The 21,641-nt window shown below is 40.5% G+C and overlaps 1 protein-coding gene across 1 annotated transcript in view; it reads left to right on the plus strand.

The window, feature by feature from the left end:
* BORCS5 (BLOC-1 related complex subunit 5) overlaps window positions 1-21,641 on the plus strand; it is a 76,885-nt gene that overhangs the window by 41,549 nt on the left and 13,695 nt on the right. Inside the window, exon 3 of the mRNA XM_049822385.1 lies at window positions 13,764-13,921. Within this exon, the coding sequence (XP_049678342.1) occupies window positions 13,764-13,921 (158 nt within the window). The remainder of the gene's footprint in view (window positions 1-13,763; window positions 13,922-21,641) is intronic.

The raw sequence follows: 21,641 nt of genomic DNA on the forward strand, positions 1-21,641 counted from the left end.
AGACGAATGTCCTCAAGTACCCATAATTACTCTAACTGGTGGTATTCTGATGCTGTATGCATCCATAACATGGTGTATTTTTCTTTCTCTCTTAGCGTAGTCAGAGGATGCTGAGAGTGAGTCCTGTGCCTGGGGGGCTCTTACAATTTTGCATGCCAGACTCTGCCCTCGGCTGAGGAAGAATGTCTGTCTGTCTCCAGATCATCCTGAGTGGGAGAGCTGATCTAACAGCTGAGAGGAGGAAGGCTGTACCTATAGCTGTGTGTTTCGTGCTGCTGCTGAGGCTTGTCAGCTCCCTTGTGAGCCAGTTTGGCTTGGTGGGCTGGTGGGGAACTAATAGTGACAAGTAGGTAGTTTTGGGGTAGGCTGATGAGCTGAATCCATCTGTGGGGGAGCTCAGTGAGAACCAGAACTGGTACAAGGACAGGGCCTGGCCTGCGTGGCAAGGAGGGGTGGCAGAGCAACAAGTTTCATCCCCTTTTCAGTGGCAGAACCCCTTAAGTTCAGCTCAGGATGTAGTTCTGTGGGGGTCCCTTCTTAAACAGGGGCAGGGGGCTTTTCCTGACTTCTGGGAGGCTTTCCGGGTATAAAGGCTTTATAGGTCTTGTAATGGACCTTAAAAGTACCTTGAGGGAGACGTGATTGCGGATGAGCAAAACTCCACCTACCGTGTATTTGGAATAGTTACGATGAGGAAGTGAATTTTTGCTATAGAATGACTGATACTTTCCATGACAGACTTAGGAGATAAGTTCGTGCTGTGTGTGAGCACACCATCGGTAGACTGTGTATTAAAAAATAAGGGGGGGGGGGATGTTTTTACAGCTGCACTGTTTGGGGGGGGTTAAGTGCAGGGAGAAATGAATTCTTATATTCTGGGTATCTCTAACCACAGAGGGAGTGACGCATGTGCTTGGCGGAGCTGGAATGTGGAAGTTGTCAGGGCTGGCTCCGAAATGTGTCTCCCTGGGCTGATGGCTATGCTGGGACTCGAGTCATTGTCCTCCAGCGTGGGGAGCTGGGGCTCAAGAAGCTCCCAGGCTCACTGACGCTGTGCTGTTACTTGTTGTAACTGATAAAAGCGGTACTCCTAGAGTACTGTTATCTACAGGTTACCTATAAGGACAGGATTGCACAAATATGGTCATTAGGTATTCAAAGCTTGCTTAAGTAGCAGCTTATTTTAATAGTAAGATGATGCTCTTTCATAATATTTTACTAGTGAGTTCATTTACTGAAGTGCAAAAGGAATGTAAACTGTCTACTACAGAGGAGGTGCAATTTGCTTGATTTGCCCCCGTCCCCCCCGCCCTGGGGATTTTAAAACACTTCATGCTAGGGATTCCTTATTGTGCTTTGTCTTTCTTCAAGGCACTTTGCCACTTGACAGTATTTGACAGGAGCTGATAAACACGGAGGTAATATAGAGCACAGCAGGCCACTTACTTCTGTGTAACTGTTGAATGTTTTAGGTGCCCTAATAAGCCCTGTAAAGCTGAGTAATTAGTTTTTTAAACACACTGTCAAAAGTAAATAGTGTGTGTATTGTCTCCTCCTTCTCTCCCCAACTCAACCTTTGAGTAATTTCAATATCCTAAATTTAGTTGTTACAATTTCATGCCAGCTCCATGATTCCTTCTGGCCAGGGAAAATACCCTTATGTTGCAGTACAATGCTGGGAACAGTAATAGTTATTTAGATGCCAGTCCTGCTGGGAGAATGACATCCGTTGTATCCCTTGAGTTACTTCTAAAATTGGTTCTAATGGATGCGGGAAAAGAATCCAAGCAGACTGAGAAAGAGAAGTACATCAGCGCTTGAGTTTGGCTAACTTGAATTAGGAAGGCAGGAACAAAACCTGAGTATTTTAAGTACAGGTAGGAGAGCTAGGACAGGGATGAAAGCATTAGTTCAGACTTCAGCAGCAGGGTTCACAGAAGAAATGACAGATGGTAGGATCATTTAAATAGAAAATGGCTCTTCCTGAATAATTTTGTGCTGTTTGGGCAGTGGGGTTGATGAAGAAAAAAGTTCAATTGTCTGATGGCATCCGGGTTTCCAAAGTGATGGTTCCTCACTTTGTACTGAACAGGAGAAATGCGGTGGGTAGACCTCTCTTTCCTTTACTCAGTTGGACTTGCTAGTAGATAACCACTTACCCTAATAAACGAAATAGTCCACTTAAACTTGTTATAAGAAAAAGTAAGGAGCATTTACTTAATTTGTGTAAAGTATATGCTGTATGAGCTATGTAAATATGGGTTGTATCATTAAAGAAGTTTCATCAGCCCCACTTGGACTTTGCTACTCCTGAGTAGTGCAGCCATTTCAAATCATGCTGGTAAAGCCTTCAGAGAGGAAAAAAAGTATCATCCAAATTAAAATTTGGTTGTGAAGTGGCAGCCCCTACTGCTAGCAAAATGACTGAGTGGTAAGTTGGGTCACGTGAGAAAAAAAGGTAGAGTAGAAAATGTCAACTGTCTTGCATTTACAAATGACTCTTGCTCTTCCTATATGTTCCTGAATGTACCTAGTAGAGAGAAATCACTATTCCTAGTACTTGTGGCCAGAAAGTGTCAATAGTATGTTTTGGACAGTGCTTCTTTAACGTATATTTTAGATAGTGCTCTTGGAAAAATGGACAAAGGCCATGACATTGCCATAACTTTTAGCCATGATGTTAATTTTACTATGGCAGTGTGCCTTTGCTCAAACCCTTGAGGTTTGGGGCTGCAGTTGTAATTGAGGATGTAGTGTTTGCCAGAACAGAAGTGAATGATTTTCAGTCTAGCACTTGACTATGTTTTGATATGATACAGAAATTCCCTGTGAGGAAAGAGGAAGAAAATATAACAGGTGTCCACTTTTTTGTGATGATACAGAAATGATAGGAAATACATGAAAAGTGCTGCTACATACCAAATAGAAACCACGTATTTCATGTATATAAATGATGGTTATACCAGAATCAGCACTGTGCTTTGTTTGCAATTACAAAGCATCGATAAAAAGTTTCATCAGCAGAGCCTATTACTTATTTAAAAGGAACTCTTTCAGTGAAGCTATCATTAAAGTTTTCTCTGCCACTTTTAAAACCCTTTTCTCCATCTCTGGAAAAGAAAACTGAAGTCTTGGACTTGCTGAATCCATAAGTAAATGGCCTGTTCATCAGTCTTGCTCTGTGCCATGCTGTGGCAATAAACTGCAAACAGAAAAGTCAAATTGACATCTGAACTGAAGAAAGTGCCTGAAACTTTGGAGAAAACCAACAAACAACGATATTGGTTAATCTAATAAAAGATGTTACTTGTAGAAGAAGCATACCTCCTTTACAGGCATGTCGTAGATGTAATCTGTGAGCCTGAAGTGGCTGGCCGTTTTCCCTTACATCGTCTTTCCTGTAACGTGGTCTCAGGCACAAGGCCTATGAATAAGTTACTGTGGAGAAAACTAGGTTGTGAACTCAGGCTTGCAGCACTTCAGCTACGCTGTAGTAATTGCTTGTGTGTGTGCTTTTGCCTCTTCGTAAAAGTAGCACAGTATACTCTACCCCCACTGAATTTACTTGGGGTTAGTGTGTACACAAGCTGGTTATTGTGGAACAGCAAACGTGCCCCAACTTCACGTGGGTGCCCTTGGGCTCAGAGTTGACTTTAGATGTCACCTTTCTTCCAAACCACTGAACACGGGTTTTTGGTTTTGTTTTTTTTTTTCCTGCTAGTATGTGCTATGTCGTGTGGATGAATATCCATGCACTTTTGCCTAAAATAAAATAAAGATTGCCATGAGGCTAATCTTTATTACTAGTAATAGAATCAATTAAATGAGTTTTAGCTTGTAGATTTTTGTGACATTTGGGTTTTGTTTTTTTTAAATTTAATTTAAAATAAATTGAGTTTGTTCCTGCTGTCCCTTTTCTATCTACAGCCTAGAAAACTTTGCATCTGGTGGCAAATTTCAACCAAAGTTTGCAGTGGGAGAGAGATACGAAAGGTAGTTAAAATCCTGTTATTTCAAGGAAGATGTGTGGACAGGTAAAGTTGAGACTTTCTCAATGCTTTGCATGCACAAAAAAATTTGAAGTGACAGCTTGCTGTTGCTAAAACTGAAAAGTCCCACTCTGTCCTTTCCTTCCCTTCCCTCTCTTCTGCCTCTGCTGGCACTAGCTCTAGTTTTTGATCGCCTGGTGCTCTGATTCCTTTTGCTACCCTAGAGGAAAAAGAAAACCACTGGATTAGTTCTCTGTGGCTTTAGTGAAGTGAATTGTTTTTTGTGCAAAAGCTGTGGTGAGGCATGTGATGAGGAAGATGAGAATTGGACCTTCTCTTTTGTGGAACGTGTATGTGGGGGTTGGAAGGAAGAAGCTGTTGATTTGGCTCTAGCTGTCTTACGAACCTTTATTAGATGTCTGAGAATCTGTGTGGGAGAGACTGTGTTGATGCTCAGTCCTCAACGCTGATGGCAGGCTCCGCTGCCGCCTGCCCTGCTGGCATTTGGTATTTGAGAGTGAGAGAAGGAGAGGGATGTTCTGGCGGTGAAGTCATTAGGCCGAGGGACAGCAGTTTCCATGTGGTCTCAGATAAATCATTTAATCTCTTGGTGTCTCAATTCCTCATCTTATAAAATGACGTTAGTCTTCTGGCCTTTTGGTTTGCAGAGTACTGAGGATAACGGGGTCAGTTGTAGCCTGTGGATATCATGTGCTTATGTAATCAGATGATGGTGGGTCTTGGGTCTCTCTTGATGTGTTTTCCAAAAAAAAAAAAAAAAAAGTTGCTGCAGAGTAAATACAATTTAGTGCATGACACAGGACCATCGTCTCTCACTTCCCTGTGAACTACCCCATCCATTTTTCTAGCCTTGTGCCTATTTTTATACTTCAGGTTCTGTTGCAGGAAGCTGGCCATACAATATTGCAACTGTGTAGTCAAACCCATTTCTTTTTGATATTACTTATGCATTCTAGAATTGAAAAATCAGTGGGGAGATGGACTGGGTGGGACCTTGGAGGCTGCTTTTAGTTGACAAAGTGCAGCTGTGTGCTTTTCTTCAGAGTATGTTGTGTACCTTTTTTCCTACCTGAAGCTTCAAAAGAAGGGTATTGGTAGACATGCTTCCAATTTTATGGCAACCACTAGTGACTTTTTGAAGGTGTAGCACTGGGCAATCTCATACTTCCAGAGAGGCATATCTAAGTAACTGCAAACTGAAATCTCAGTACATGCAGATGGTGCGCTATTTTCTCCTTTTGGACATTCAGGTTTCTAACAGTCCAAATGAGGAAGCATTTCTGATTTCTTTCTGTTTTACTTCTTTTCAAATGGAAATTTTAACTTAGAGATTTTTTTGCATCACTGAGACATTTGTGTTTAGCAGCAGTCTTCAAATTCCTGGCCATGATCAGGCTCCATTGTGCTAACTGCTGTACGGATCATACAAAGTGTGGGACTAAAGTCGTCACATCAGAGAAGCTGCAGGCTTCAGTGGTGCAAAAAATTGTGTGCACATTATTGATTATGTATAGCCATACCTATGTGACAGGAGAAAGCTTTAGTGATGTATAGAAATCTTTGCAAGATCTAGTCCTAAGGAAAAATGAGGCTCAATAGGAAAGCAGAAATATCATAACCAAATACTGTTTTTATTGTAATAATAATAACAACAACAGAATCCCCTCTGAATCACAATTTCTTCTAATGTAAATTATGTGACCTTAACAGGTGGAAATCTCTTAAGAGTGTAGAGTTTTTGTCTTAGAATTGTAGCAGACTACATTTTTATAGAAGCCTAAATGTCTAGATTCTTCTTAATGTTTGTTTTTTAAGACAAATGGCAGAGGAACAAAAAAGGAAGGTGATTTATATATCCTGGTGAGTACTGTTTTACAGTTAATAGCTTACACTGCGTTAGGAGGCTGAGGTGCAGTATTCATACTGAGAGCATATTTGAGCTCTGCGGTCAGAAAAGTTGCCTGTGAAAAGATGTGACAAGATGAGAGTCTTCAGCCCATCTGTCGCCCATGCAGAAGTAAATGATCACATGGTACTGACTCCAAAGTAGAGGGAAAATCTGCTGTTACAGCCAACATTCCTTGCCACAGTACAAATATGTTCTTTGCTCACATAATAGCTATTCAGTTTGCCTACAGTCATTGTGTTCCCCCATTAAAGTTCAAAGGAATTGAAAATACACAGTCGACAAAGCCAACTTTTGTCTTGGAGTGAATATGTATTTTATTACAAGGTGTTTTATCAGTGAGATTTTTAGAAAATAAACTGGTCTGTGAAAAAGATCATGTGGTCATCCACATTTGAGCTTAAATATTTCTGGGTGAGTAGCAGTGATTTTATTTTTTTTTCTTTTTTACTTTTCTTCAGCTTCTTTACTGTTGACTTTTATTAATTCTATGGTACGTGCCCTTTTCTTAAGGGTGGCCTGGGTTTCCAAATTTGAGTGTATAAATTTTGATGTTTCCCAACTGAGGTGTTATTAAAACAAACAAACAAAAATACCACAACAAAACAAAACAACCTCCCAAAAAGCTATTTTGACTCTTCAGGGTTTGTTGAAAATGCAGTCTTTACTTAGTCTTCAAGAATGAGAGAGGAAGTACACAATTAAAATTCAAAGCATTTAGTCAGTAGGAGCCCTGTAAATCTGATTGCCTTACTTGTTTGGAAGTCTTTTAATGCCTTTTTATTCTGCTACACATACAGGTGCAATTATTTCTTTTCCATATGTCATATTAAAGCTGTTCTGCATGGAGAGTATATGAAAACAAGCTCTCTATCTCAGCTAATAGCAAGTTGCTGCCTCCAAACTTGTGCAAGCAATAACAGTCAAGAAAGAAGACTCGGTCTTTAGGGATGTAATTTCATCTGTTTCTTGTGTGGATCTTTTTTTGGTCCTTAGGATGCCTGAAGGTACTGGCAAAACAATCTCCCCATGCAAATAGCAACAAGAAAGGCGACTGTAATAGTTAACCTGTGGCCACTGAGGCCAGGCTTTATTTAAGAAGCTGGCCGGACTGGGTAGCTTCTACCCAGGAGCTTTAGAAATGCTTGATGAGGCAAGTCGTGGGGTTGATCGTTTTTAAATACTCTTGGAACACAGGAAAATTCCTGGAGTCTTGAAAAACACTAGCGCTTTTTAAGCTAAAACTAATGCTGTCTTAATGAGGGTAAATGAAATGACTCAATGCTATTATATTAACTGTAACCATAGTCTGCTCAAATTGAATGAGGAATAGAAGAGCTGAAAAAGTTTTGCTGTCGGATTAAATTTATGAAGAGGAGTCTCCTAAAAAATGAGGGTAGTAAGAGCAGAAGTTGGGAACAGCTCAAATGCACTAAATTGCACGCAGCACAGGTGATTTTTGAAGGATGGGAGAGGGAAAAACAGTGTAGTTAAAGCAGTGTGAAGGGAGCTGTAGGCAAAAAGATAACCACACAAAAAAAAGGGCAAAAAGAACCTTCTGTTAGGAGACCAAAAGATCACAAACTCTAGCAGGTTAACTATGAAATCATGAGGACACCAGAGTAGAAATTCCTTGAAAACAGCTTTCTGCTAGCATATACTTAATAAAAGCTTTTTAGACTCTCCAGAAGCTTGCTGAAGAGTCTGTGGGATTGTCTTCAGAGAAGAATTTCAGAAAAGCAAAATCAATTACTTGAATCAGCATTTGCTACAAAAGAAGTATGTCATTCTTTACAAGGGTGAATGAGAAGTGTTCACAGAAGAGGTTTTAGAAAAAATAGTGATGTACACGGTAATAAACCTCCAGAAACAGGTACCAGAACTGGGAATGCCTCTGTAAAGTTGACAAGCTATTGTTAATCGTGGTGTGTAGTCTGTTGCTTCATTTAACCTTGCTCTCAGGAGAAGAGGTGATGACATGTGCAATACTCTTAAAAAGGGATTTGCTGATTAGTAGGTCCACCAAAGGGGTAGCAATTATAGAAGCAACTGGATTGTTAGAGGTGAAACCATTATACTATGTAGAAGAATTGACTTGGCTTTTAAAGAGGGAAGTCAGGCCTCAGGTTAGAGGTATTTGAAGGTGTTACAGAGGTAATCAGAGAAATTAAGTCTTCTGCGGGAGAGAAGACTGATCAGTGCGGTTCTTGAGCTTGGAAAGGCGGTGGGAGGAAGTACACCCCGCTCTAGATTCTGTTGTGTTAGAGCACAACTACTACAGAGTAGCAAGTGTGAAGCAAGTGAAAAGAGTTTTCTTCACGCTGTGCATAAATAAGCATATTCCTTACTGCCACAGGATACTGTAGAGATAAATGTATACCTTTCAAAAAGGATTAGTGAAATTCAAGTATCATAGCTTCACTGAGCACAGTATTTTGTGCCTGAAAATTTTATTAATAACTTTTGGAGGCAGGAAGGTTGTCGTAGAGGAAGAAAAACTGATATTGTTTTCTAAATGTCCACTGTTGTCAAATGTTGGAAGCAGTATTCTGGGCAAGGTAGAATTCTGGTCTGATTAAATAAGGAGTTACTTTTAAAGTCCTCACTTATATTCTACAGAAAGATTGGTTAGCTGATGACAGCAACCCTTCCTGGCCTTAAAATTAGTAACAAGACCACAGTATCATGTGTTTTGCTGTCTGTAATAATGAATTAACAACTGTGGACCTGTTGATTTTCTTTTTGTAATGTCTGCTGTTACTGGTTGAAAAGGTGATTGACAAGTGGAAATACAGAAATCAAAAAGAAATATTAATGCTTTTCAGGTTGGAAAGCACTCAAGTTGTTAGGATTGTCAAAGCAGCAGAACGAAACTATGGTGGGTTACTATGTTCTGTATGTATGTAGAATCAGTATAGCATGTAAAGCATTTTTCTTCAAGAACTTCACTTCTAGTCATAAAAATGCTTTTTAAACTAAAAGCTTTCTTCTGCTCAGTAGGATGTGATTTGTTGGAAGTGTATGTTGACCTGGAACCAACAAGGAGATGACTAAGTAGGAGGAAAATGGTTTTAACATGCCTCTGCTTTGCCAAGAAATATGGAAACAATAACAGATTTGTCAAGTCTGTGGGTCAGCTAGCCTTGTAGTGATATATGATATTTCTCTATGCATGACATACTTGGTGTATTGGGTTGGTTTTTTTCTAAAGCACCATTTAGGAGCTGAAATGTGAATCTTTCTTTGTCCCAGTTGCTGTTTATCACCTTCATGGGCATGCTGTTTGTTTATCAGATGTATCCAGAGTAGGTGGGAGATCTTGACTTCTCTTCATCGTGGCAGGCACGTAACATGGTCTGTCTTCGTATTTGTTTTATGGTGTAATTTGATAGCCAAGACTGTGCATGTTTGGCAGTTGCCAAAGCATTTTTGGTCCATGTGCTAAAGCTCTACAGTAATCCTTCTCCTGTTTCCCCATTTTTGTTTTCCCCAAGCCACGACATCTTCCATGCCGCCTTTCCTTATCGTGCTGGGGTATGTCGCATCACTCATGTGCTAAGCAGTCTCTTCTCGAGGTTTCAAATGGTGCAAAGATGATTCCTGCTGTGCCTCCTTCTTTGGAAGAGAACCAACAGCTTGAAAAAATGAGTATTCAATTTAATAAGAAATTAAAACTTCAGGTGCTGTTTTCTTCCCATTTAAGAGCAGAACCGTGCTCATGGGGGGTGGGGAGTAATAATCACACAGACAAAATCAGAGGAACACCCTTTCCTCAGTGAAGAGGTAGTAGCTCAGCAGTTAGTTGCCCTGAGATGTGCTGGTGATCAGGTTCAAGTCTGGCTGTTTTGGGAGTAAGCCTGAGCCACTCGGTTACCTCTGTCTCTCCCCCTTTTGGCACTTGTAAGAGTGACCTAATAAATATTTTGTTGCAACAGATATGATCTCATATCCTTTTACAAACCCTGGGTAGACCAGTCACTGAGGGATAGCCCTGTTCAGTGGAGAGTTCAAAGTGTGGGACAAGAAGGAAGCAGTGATTTTCCAAGAGGTGGGTTGTTTAATAATACCTGGAGGTTCACAGTGCTGGCCATCTCTCTGCTCTAAAAATCAAGCTTTCTCAGTGCTGAATTGCTAGAGGCTTTTAGATATCTCCTCAACTTTCTGTTAGTATAGGAACAAAGGATACCAGCAACACCCTTTTAAACCCCCTACCCTTTTCTGTGTCTCACTGATTCTGGTTCAGGGTTTTTCCTGTGGGTCTCAATTTTTTCATGGGTATAGGGAAGTGTGCTGCTGTCTCTTAAGTGCAGAGCTCACGGAGGAGGTACTGCATTAAACCTGTTTGGGCTTACTGCCTGCTGCTGGGGAGACGAGGAAGGCAAGAGATCTGGGTTCCATGGCACGGGGCGGGGGGGGGCTCCTTTCCAGCCCTCCATCTCTCTGTTTCTACTCCCTGGGCTTCCCTGGTAAAACCTTTCTGGGATCTGAGTGCTTGCAGTCTCTCTTCCATTGAAGTTTCAAGATGACTTATTGTTGCCATGTGCTCTTCTGGAGCAAAGCTACTGATTTGCTAAAAAATAAAGTGCAGCAAATCAATAAAATCATAGAATCTTAGTGGTTTGGGTCAGAAGGGATGGTCAAAGATGATCTAGTCCAACCTCCGTGCCATGGGCAGGGACACCTTCCACTAGACCAGGTTGCTCAAAGCCCTATCCAGCCTGGCCCTGAACACTTCCAGGGATGGGGCATCCACAGCTTCTCTGGGCAACCTGTTCCAGTGTCTTGCCACCCTCATAGTAAAAAATGTCTTCCTCATGTCCAATCTGCACCTACCCTCTTTCAGTTTAAAATGGTTGCCCCTTGTCCTGTCACTTACAGGCCCTGGTAAGAAGTCTGTCTTTTTTACAAGCCCCCTTTAAGTATGGAAAGGCCATAATGAGGTCTCCCTGGAGCCTTCTCTTCCCCAGGCTGAACAACCCCAACTCTTTCAGCCTTTCTTCACAGGGGAGGTGTTCCAGCCTTCTGACTGTTTTTGTGGCCTCCTCTGGACCGGCTCTAACGGGTCCATGTTGGTCTTGTGCTGGGCTCCCCAGAGCTGGATGCAGAACTCCAGGTGGTGGTCTCACCAGAGCGGAGTAGAGGGGGGTGTTAATGTTAAGAAAATGTTAATATTTATAGAGTGGGCAATAAGTAGTTACTGGGAACAACAAAAATGGTGGGTCGACTTTTTGACAATGGGAATTTCTGCCAGGTGGATGGCTGTATGGCCTTTTTCATGCGGTTTACTTTTTCTTTTCTTGCAAGTTGAAACTCTTAAGCTAAATTGTTCTCTGGCATTGTCATCATGAGCCTAGAGGTCTTTGGAGAAGCTAATTCTTTTGGCTTTTCCCTACTGCATCACCCAAAACAATACCATAGTCTATCTTTAAGCGGCATATGCTGTTTGTTTTTTATCGCTACTCCAAACATTTGTACTGGATTGTATTTCCACCTCTGCCTTCTTACAAAGGAATTCTAGCTGAACAGTTAACGTCTCCCTTCACTTGCGCTTGTGTTTTTCTGGATAGTGAATTAGAGGCTCCTTACAGTTTATTAATTTTGCTTTTAGCATTTTGTAACCTGTACAAGGTTGTAAGTACATAATACAAGTTTGAGTAGCGTGTTCCTTTATAGCTCATTTTACAGTCCTTGGGCCTATTCTGCTTCAGAATTCTCATAAGCAGTGTAAGTTGGCCAAAATACACACTTCATGTTAATTACGTCTCTTAAATAGAGTCTAATTTTCTTCCTCCTCTTGAAGTTGGTGAGAGATTAGTAATAAAAGAAAACTAGTTGGTTGATAACATCATGTATTTGATAGGTGCGGAAACAGGATAACTGCCTCAGGTGTAAGGTGAACTCTTCATTCCTGTGTGAACATTCAACATACAAAAAGTTGACAACATTATTTGAACATTTATCCTGTCAAGATAATTTTATAGAAGATCGGAATTAACAAACTGAGGAAGCACTAGAACATAATGTATACATTTAAGAAAGTCCTATTTCTTTCAGTGGGTTTGCTCCCATTAAAGTTTTGCTCTTCAGCTGAAAGTAGGCTTGAAAGATTTGCGATAGATATTGCTGGACCTAAGATTTTGTTTGAGATGATTCTTTTTAAAACATAAAAAAAAAAAAAATTTGGTTGTTGCTAATACAGGGGTTTGAGACTAAATAGTGAAGTGTCTATTTCCTCTGCTGACCTCTTGACTCACACAGCACAACTGTAGTGGGCAACAAGTCAGTAAAACAAAATTATCCTTTTTTCCCCTTAAGATGAGGAAAGAAAAGGTTTTGTGCAAAGAGTAATTGAGAGCATCCTGAGAGAATAAACTGTTGAGTGTTGATGAAAAGTAAACCTACTTCACGGTATCTGATGAAGTTGCTGTCCTGGTTTTGTTTTCATTTCTGTCTGCAAATGTTTTCAAAGGTTTAACTTTCTCAAATTCATAAGATGCTTCTGACTTACATCTTGGTTTCTATCTTGTTCTTGTGTTTTGGCAAGAACTCGATGTCACCAGTTGGAGCTTCCAATAGGCATGAGGGCCATCCAAAATAGTTTCCATTTCCCACTGAGGTACATTCTTAGAAGAACTTTTCCAATCCAAATAACTGGCATTTATTACTTTTTAATTGCTTAGTGTGATACTTGCTTACATTTGCTGTTTTAATGTCTTTTCCTGTCTGTAAACTGAGAGTCCCAAAGGGCACATGCGTGCAGTCACTGAATTCAGTTTACATAGCTTGACGGATGTTTTGGGAAAAGCAGATTGTGTGTATGTGCTGGTTGTCACAGATGGTGTCCCACTAAGAAAAAAGTTGTGCTAATGCTGAAGGAAAATTAAATGAAAGTAAGTAAATGAAATAGCAAAAAAAGGGTGGCCTGAGTTTAGCATGATTTTTTCCAGCAGCTTTGGGGAAAGTATGGCACACGCATGCTTGAGCTCAGCAAAGGCTCTCAAGTTGTGCTATGTAGGCAACAAACAATGGGCAGGAGAAATTTCTCTGGACAATTTCGCTCCTCTGGATATTACCAGTGTCCCAATTTTAAGTCTAATACCCTTTTTTGGTGAGCTTTTTTTGAAACCTGTTCACACAATTAGGTAAGGATCTTAATTCCATTTTAACAAAAAAAAAAAAAAAAGAGAAGAAAGTATATTGCTAGTCTTTGAGATTGTGAAGAAAGATCTTAGAAGATAAAAGGGTTCTGAATCCTTAAAAAAGGCAAGGTAGGCAAAACGTGGACATTTCACCCCTAGTAATTTAACTTAGGTGGGTAATTTTTTATTCAGGTTTGTTTCAGGGGGTCAGTGAATTTTTAGAGCTCTGGTTTTGACAGCATGATTCTAGTGAAAACAGTTTGAGTCCCATGCCCATATGGGAATGCAGATCTCAACTCCCTTCCCTTCTGGCATACATAAATAAGGAGGGGGTTCATTTTTTACTGTTTAGGACTAGCTTTACACAGCATATCACTGAAAACCAAGCTGAGGTGCGTTAATGGACTTGCATTTAGAGTCTGTGTTTAACTTCTTTCGGGGGGGGCTAAGCTGTATGGCAAACTGTTCTTTGCACTGCTATAAATCCTAAACATCCATAAATCTTCAATCCGCACCCTTCTTACTTTTAGCCTTCACTGGACTGTTACGTTGCTGGAGTCTATTCAGTAGCCTAAGATCCTGAATTAGTTTTTCATTACCCCTTCCTTATAAAGCTTTTTTCTGGGTTTGTTCTGCTGCCTCTCAGCTTGCAGCTGAACCAGTTCCATGAACAGTCAGATTAACTCTGGTCCTTCCCTTGCCTTGTAGGACTCCTCAGTGGGCAGACTTCTCCGACCAACACCAAACTGGAAAAGCTGGACCCCCAGCAGGTGCTGCAGCTGTGTCTCCGGTACCAAGATCATCTTCACCAGTGTGCAGAAGCAGTTGCCTTTGATCAGAACGCGCTCGTGAAGCGGATCAAGGAGGTACTGCCTGCAGCGTGCCTGCTTCGGTGGGGAAGGGCTCAGGGCATCAGCTTGGCCATCGTGTGCTATGAATGCAGGTGCTTGCTGTAGATAGCCGTGGGTCACTTGCAGCGGTCAACTTCAGAGTAAACCCTGCAGAGAAACTTTGTGGGTCTGCACTTCAAGTAGAGTTTCCTGGCTTTCATTGTGGTTACTGTTAGGTGGTGTGTTTATTGGTTATAGATAGATATAGATATGGATATAGATTCCTGGCTGTAAACAGTGGCTGTTCCTCTGGTATGGCAAGTACTGCAAGTAACTGTTGAAGAAGTAAAAGATGACTGGAATTTTTAAAGGTAGCATTCCTTATTTCGGTCTGTATAGCATACATTTTATTATGCCTCATGGTTAGGCTCTAATTTAAGGAAAGAAATGGTTATCTTAATATCTATGGTTGGAGAAGGTAGTAGTTCTTCCTTTCTTCTGTGGGTTTGTAGAGCTAGACTTTGTTTTCAGAGCCCATAATGTGTTGTCTCTTCTCTGATCTGTATGGCAAAAAGATCTTCCTGTGCTGCTGTTCTTACCACTAAACCATCGTTTGAAAATCACTGATCTACTTAGATATTCAATGATACTGTTGGGGAAGAAATTAATTCCTGGGGTGAGCATCCCCAGGGTGAGCATCCTGCAATGGGATTGTCTCATGTGTAACTACTGATGTTGGAAGCAGTAGGATGACTGACAGATTTTTTTGTTTTGTTTTGTTTTTTTGTTTTTTGTTTTAAATGTCAGGACAGACTGGCATGAGAGGAGATGCTGTTTGAGAATGTTCTCTCACACATTCCCAGATGTGTAGAAGAACTGGTGAATGCTGCATATGTCAAAAGTCTCTATGAGACCAAATACCTTTCAATGTCAAAAGAAAAATTTTTGAACAGGTGGTTAATTTTTATTCATGCAGTATAAACAATGACCTTGATTCGTTGTTGCTTTATTGGCTTAGAGTTTAGAAAATCCCACATGACAAACTGGATAATAAATTTGATTCATGAGCTGTTTTGAAAAGCTGCTGTCATCATGAAGTTGTAAGTCCAAAGTAACATGGGAGCCATTAAAAAGGCCTTTTTACTTTGGTATATCAAGATCTGAGGCCAGCTATTACACAAGATGTAAAGATATTTGCAGATGTTGGTGACTCAGATCACACAATCTCAGAAATGGGATTTAATTGCCAGCCTAATGACAGTGTAGTGCATTAATCCAAGCAGATTGTAATTCTTTTGGCTGTTAAAGTGTGAGAGGGAATATCGACATGATTTAAAGTCATGGTAGACGCCACCAGTGCAATCTGCATTAGTTGTATTTGCCTCCTATAGGGCAAGTGGCAGAGTGCCTTTCAAATTAGCTATGGTGATATTTTTTTCTGGTTTGTAAGGCTTATGGGTTTTTTTAACGTAAAATAAATAAAATTATGATACCGATATTGTCACTAGCTTCTTTATCACAGACTCCTCTCTGACAAAGTAAAGAAGAAATGGGCGACTGTAACTTGGGCAACTGACAAGTCAGTTGAGTTGGTGGGTTTTTTTGGTCACAACACTTAAGTAACTTCAGATGCTTTCAGTTCCTCTGCCAGATCTGGTGGGGTTTTACTGTTCATTTTCCTAATAATTTTTAAATGTTTTTCTTGCATTGGCTGTTCTGTGTGTGTGTTCTGGAGGAGCCGGGTGGGACCCACTCAAATCATTCTTTCCAAATTGTTTGGGCTCTCCTTGGTGCACTAAATTGAACCACTGTTGACAGTTGTTGACAACGAGGGGTGCAGCTGAACTAGAGCAGGGTATGTCTCTTGTTAAAAGCGTAGACAAAGGAAATCGCATTTGGCTGCACCCATTTGTCAGCAATGATTTAGTTTCGCCATGTAGACAAAGCTTTGACCGCTGCTAAAGAGTAAAAATGAAAATGAAGTGTATTGTGAAAAGCATAATGTGTGCATGAGCTGGACAGTAAATTCTTATCCTCATTTTGGTAGTCAGTATTTCCCTTTTTCTTTCTTGAACGCTGTAAGCATTGAAGTGTTTTCTTCCAATAACAGACTTATCAAGTGACTGATGCTTTTAGCTTTCCTACAAAATGTTGGTAAGCTTCAGTCCCCAATTCCCTACCATTTGTCTGAGGTATGTTCACCTTTCAGACTGTCACTGACTGTACTCGGTGCAGTAACAGTCCTACTGTATAGTATGCTACAGTCGTACTGCCTGCAGCCAGGTTTGGTTTTTTTTGTAGTCTTTCCTTGACAAAATGTCCCAGGGCAAGTATCTTTTGCTCGTTGTCTGTGTGGCCAGAAAAAAAGTTTCCTGTTTTCTGGCAAAACTCAAAAGTACTGTTGTAAATTTATTGGTCCTCGATAACTCATAATTGACAATGGTGGTTTGTAAATTGGCACACAATCTGAATTAAAATGGGTCTGAATAGGAAAGAGAATAAGCTAAGGAAAACAGAAACATTGTATGACAGTAGTTACTGCAGATCTAAGTAGACCCATCTGTGCGTTCCCTTACTTTGGGGACCAAAACAGTCTAGCTTTGCTCTCTATTCCATTTCCCAGTTTAGCTAGAATTTCTTTGCAGTGTGTTGGCTGGATCTGTATCTGCTCCTAAACGTAGAACCTGTGCAGCTTCGAGGTTGCTGTGACTGTTCTCTCTCAAGAAGAAATACATTTACCCAAGCATTTCCTTGAAGGGGAAAGAATTGAAGATGTGATTGAAGATAGTTGTCTCAACTGCCTCTCTTCAGCAGTTACACTTACTCATACCCAAACTGTTGGTTTTGGAGGGGATTGATTTTTATGACAATAGGCTTTGTCTTCACTGCCAAAAAAAAAAAAAAGGATGTGCTTGCATCTTTTAAGGGAAAAAAAATAACCACTATGCATTAAATATTATGTTTCATATTAATTTTTGGCAGCTGACTCACCATCTGTTGCAATACTGCATTAATTTCAGGACCACTGAAATATTTAGGATTCCTTTTAATTTTTTCTCCTTATCAGTTTGAAAAACAACAGAACAGCAATTTGGGATTTATGTATGTGTTAATCCAGGGTTATGGCATCTCACAAAATTTGACAGTTTTCAAGAAAAAAGCCTGTGTGCAGCATTTTCTGGGTAATTCGTCTATACTTTGGTATTTTTTAGGATGAAAATTTTTAGATTATTGGATGAACGACCACATTATTGACTTCTGGGGGCATTCTGTTCTGATGGGTCTGGGAACAGGATCTAGCCTGTGTACTGATGGTATGTTGGACCCACGTGAGCTTGTTATATGTGTATGTTAGGAAAAAGGTGCATTTTTAAAACCCAGTAGATAGTATGTTACAAAATGCTAGGGTATAAAAGGCAATTATAGGTAGTTAACAGGTTAAATTGATCTTGCCTGCACCTTGGAGCTTTTGCCACAAAATGTTTAATGATGGGGACAGAGTTGGCGATGCGCCTTAGGGAGAATGTGATATTTCTTGTTTCTGTGGTGGGTTTAGGGTCCTAGCTGTAGACAGGAGGTCTTAACTTGCTGCATCCCACATCTGCATCTGCTATGGCAGTGCTATAGATCTGCATTATAATTAGTATGACGTTTTAAGCAACTCCAGCTGCTGTTGGGTTTGAGACCTGCATGTGATTTCTTCGCCAGGAGTGCCTGCCTCGGTTTTGCGATCTGTAAAACGGAGGGTTTCTGCCAAAATTAGTTTGAAGGCGAATGTTGACGAGCACTAAATACTAGGTATGACTTGGGGAAAAGAAGGAAATGAAGCAGGGAGAGGGCTACTTTACATTAAGTCCTTATCCTTAATGGAGGATACCTGTTTTGGGTGGCAGGAAGAGAATTTGGAGAGTCATCTAATTAGGGAATGTTGAGTAGCAAGGAATGGGAAAGAAGTAGAATAGGTAAAGGCTGGGGAACAAGACCTAAATTTTCAGAAAGGGCCCGTGATTTTGTGTGCCTCCAAAATTGTCTAGTTTCAGTGCCTTAAACAAACCCTATTTTTCATGAACAAGGTGCTAAGCTTCTGCAAAATCGCATCTTTCAAAATATCTGAAGCTGAGTATCCAAAAATTACTAGTCACACTTGAAAATTCAGTCCTAGCTTCTTACTATGAAAACAAAAGGGAAGCTGAAAGCCATATAAGCTCCTTTCAAGGAAGCGTTTCTTATTAGACTTCCAATATTGGCAAAGGGGATGTGCTTCTCAAAGCATCCTTTGTGTACCCTTAAAGGCAAATGTAGTTCCTAGATTAACTGTGCTTAGAATGTATTTGAAAGTCGATCATTGGGAGGGCTCTTATGCTTTGCCCTAAAAACAACTATCAATGCAGTGTTATCTGTAGCTTTAATTGCCATAGGAATCCCAGACTGACAATAATTCTGAAAACAACGCTTTTTACAGTACAAAATGAAATTAAAAATATCTCAGTCTAAGATGATACACATCTTTGGGGACCCCCCCCATCTTCAAATGTAATAAACATTACTTCTATATTCTTAATAGTTAAACCACTTTTGTCCAGGCAGGCATTAATATCACTAATTGGTTTGCCACATAGCAAATTACAGCGTATGGCTTGTTTCATACCTGTAAATTCGTCTATGGGAACAGCTCATTGTTTTGAACAAATATTCCAGAATAAGATGTGTATGGATTTATTTTTTTATGTTTGTTTGGTTTTGGTTTTTTTTCTTTACCAGCTTGCTGCAAAAAGTAATTGTAATGGGGTTTTCTAGTATGTAGTTAAGATGTCCAGAAATACATCTCTTAATATTTGGCAAGTAAATAACTTTTGAACCACACATACACCACATCGTGTCTCCCAATGTATTTCAGCTGTTTAAAATTATGGATAGGAGTTAAATATAAGCAACAGACTAAAAAAAAAAGCACTTTTATACACAAGCATTATATACAAGCACATTGTAGCTTATCCCATGTATTTAAGACTCATAAATTGTGATTCAGTCATTCATGTCACCATGTGTGTGAAGTAAAACATGCCCAGCAACTTGGGGATTTAGGAATTTCAGTTTATTTTTTGTGAATGCTTTGTGGCTTTTTGACCTTGATTGCATCTATGTTGTTTCTTTGACATCGAGCCTTTGTTTTATGGAAGAGACTTGTCACCTACTGGCAAAACGTGCTGGGGAATGTGGCCTGCCGAGGTCATCAACGTGGCTTTGTTCCACCCTGAGGGGAGGACGGGTTTGCTGTGGGCAGGACCCCTGGCTTTGAACCCCTCTCCTTAGAGGTGAGAGGGCTGGCAGTGGTAGGGACAGCTTGTAAAGGTGGAAGGTCCTGGTGGAAGTTGAAGGACAAGGTACCTTGAAGGTGGTGATAAAGGGAAAAGCTGCCTAAGTGGGGGATGCTGTTCCATCACTAGGAATGAATGAATTTTGGGCCAGAAGCCTTGGAAAGACATTGTCTGGCTGGGGGCTAGGTTGATGCAGTGCAGGATCCCATTAACCAAGCCTGCAGTTAGACTCGGGGTGTATTTCTGCTGCAAGCATATATAGTTTCTACTGGTGATGCGCCACAGTTGCTCTTCTTAGCTCCATTCCTCTCTAAGCAAAAAGATTTGGAGTGTCTGGGATTCATCCCGTGCTCCAGTCACAGTTGACCAGTGTCCCTTCAGAGAATGGACTCAAATGAAGGGGAAGTTTCATGGAGGTGTTTTTTGCTTGCTCGTTGGTTGAGTTTGTTTTAGTACTCTGCTGAGAGATGTTTGTTGCTGTTCCTGTTAGTTACCGTTTCCCTGTAGGTGGTACCAGACCTGAGTTTCCAAAACTATTTGTGAAACCTGCCCTGAGAATGACACACCTTCTGACTAAACTGAATTAGGCCAGCAAAATATGAGCGGCCTTGCCAAGCCCAAAATGTTTCTTCAACTTCAGGCCTTTGCTTCAAGGTCTATGTACTCGTATGGATCAGACCACTAAGTTACCTTTCGTCCCATTAAAAGGAAGGGCTCAGAGGATCAAAAATAAGGCTGTTAATTGAAGCCTGGCAAAAGTGAAAATGGAGGTGTGTTTCATTTTGACACAACATATAAAGAGTTTCGAGATGAGGCCATGTTAACTTGCAAGCAAAATTGAGCCTTTTGGTTCACAGACTTAAATTAGCAATGCCCCAAATCCAGGGACAGAGGCCTGAGAATTCCTTGGAATGTAATATTTCTGAAATGGGGAAGAACCTGGGTTGAAATGACACTTGTATTTTCAAGGAATTTAATGCCATGCTGCCATGCTTTTTAGAAAAGCTAGGGAGCATAGTGTTCTGTGAGGAAATCAGTACCTTAAATACAGTCTTTGGTGTCTTGGAATTATGAGGACTGTGGCGCTCTATCAGGCTCTTTATTCCTCCTCTCTTCTGTGATGAAGTGTTATTTATAAAGACTGGAATCTTAACAGGCACCATCATGCAGAAATAAATGTACAGGGTTGTTAAGCTGGAAACTTACCTTCATATCCTCTAGTTCATGTTGTTCTTTTTTTCCCTCCAGCCTGATGTGCAAGTAGCTTGAATTCTCAAGTGGTGGGGTGATGTCCTAAGGAGCCAGCATCAACATGGGAAACTGCTTTTGAAAAAGCTTCCCAATTGTTACTTTAATACATAGAATCAATGGCTTGCTGTCTGTGCCTGAGGCAGATGGCCAGTGCTCTGTGGTACACAAACTTTATGAAGTGATCTAGCAGTTATTAAGGAAGAGGAAAGATTGTTTGCACTTGTGACAGCCTGAGATCTGTTGCACTGCTTCATTTGGTGTTATAAAAAAGACCAGTCCCTCACTCCTGGAATATATGTGTGAAATCAGTTCCAGCACATTTCCTTCTCTTGTGCTTTGGTTTCTTACGGCCTTTTAAGAAAAGATCTAAACTGGAATCCTTTTGACTCCCAAATTTCCAAGAAAGAGTAGAAAATTAAACATAAACAAGCATCTAGCATTCAGAAAGTTTTGTGTTATTATAGAACTTAAGTGCTTAAGAGACTGGCACTGAAGGTCAGAAGTCTTAGTATGCTAAGGCTTACATTAACACTTCCATCAGGATTACTGCATCGAGTTTATGATTATCAGGTACCAGAAGGAATAGAATTCGGTTTCTTCTCACAGCCTGTTTAAATTAAGAAATTGAGTTTCTTATTCTAGCCTTCTTTTACCAGGCGGGAAAACCCCCAAACAATAACAAACAAACAAAGAAAGCACCCACCTCACCCCAAAGCACTGTAGATCTTGAAATAGGAATAAGTATTGAAGTCCATTCCAGAGTTGGCAGACTTGATACTGAATTTGGGCATGAAACAGATTTGAGATATGAAGAAAGCAAGTATCAGCCTGGGGGTGTGTCACACAAGGTATTCCCAGGAGAAACAGGAACATATCGATTGCACAAGGCTCTGAGACAATCTTGTCTGATGCACTGCGCAGCTCTCGCAATGTTCAAGGAAGGCAAGTTCATAGTACAACAGAAGGGCTATAAGGATTTGGGGGGGAGGGGGGAGCTGGAAAAGCTTTACTTGTTTGGCTTAGTCAAATGAAGACCAAAAATGGTACAATTTCTCTTTCTAAATAAGTCTGGGGTTAAACGTAGATTGAAAATGGTCTTCTCCCTCCCTGCTGGATTGTGTTGATACAGGAAAAGTCACTTTACAGGCTTTCATTCTTAACGATTACTGCCTGTTTCAAGGTCGAAT

This window comes from Accipiter gentilis, chromosome 18, assembly GCF_929443795.1.
Source record: "Accipiter gentilis chromosome 18, bAccGen1.1, whole genome shotgun sequence".
Lineage (NCBI taxonomy): Eukaryota > Metazoa > Chordata > Aves > Accipitriformes > Accipitridae > Astur > Astur gentilis.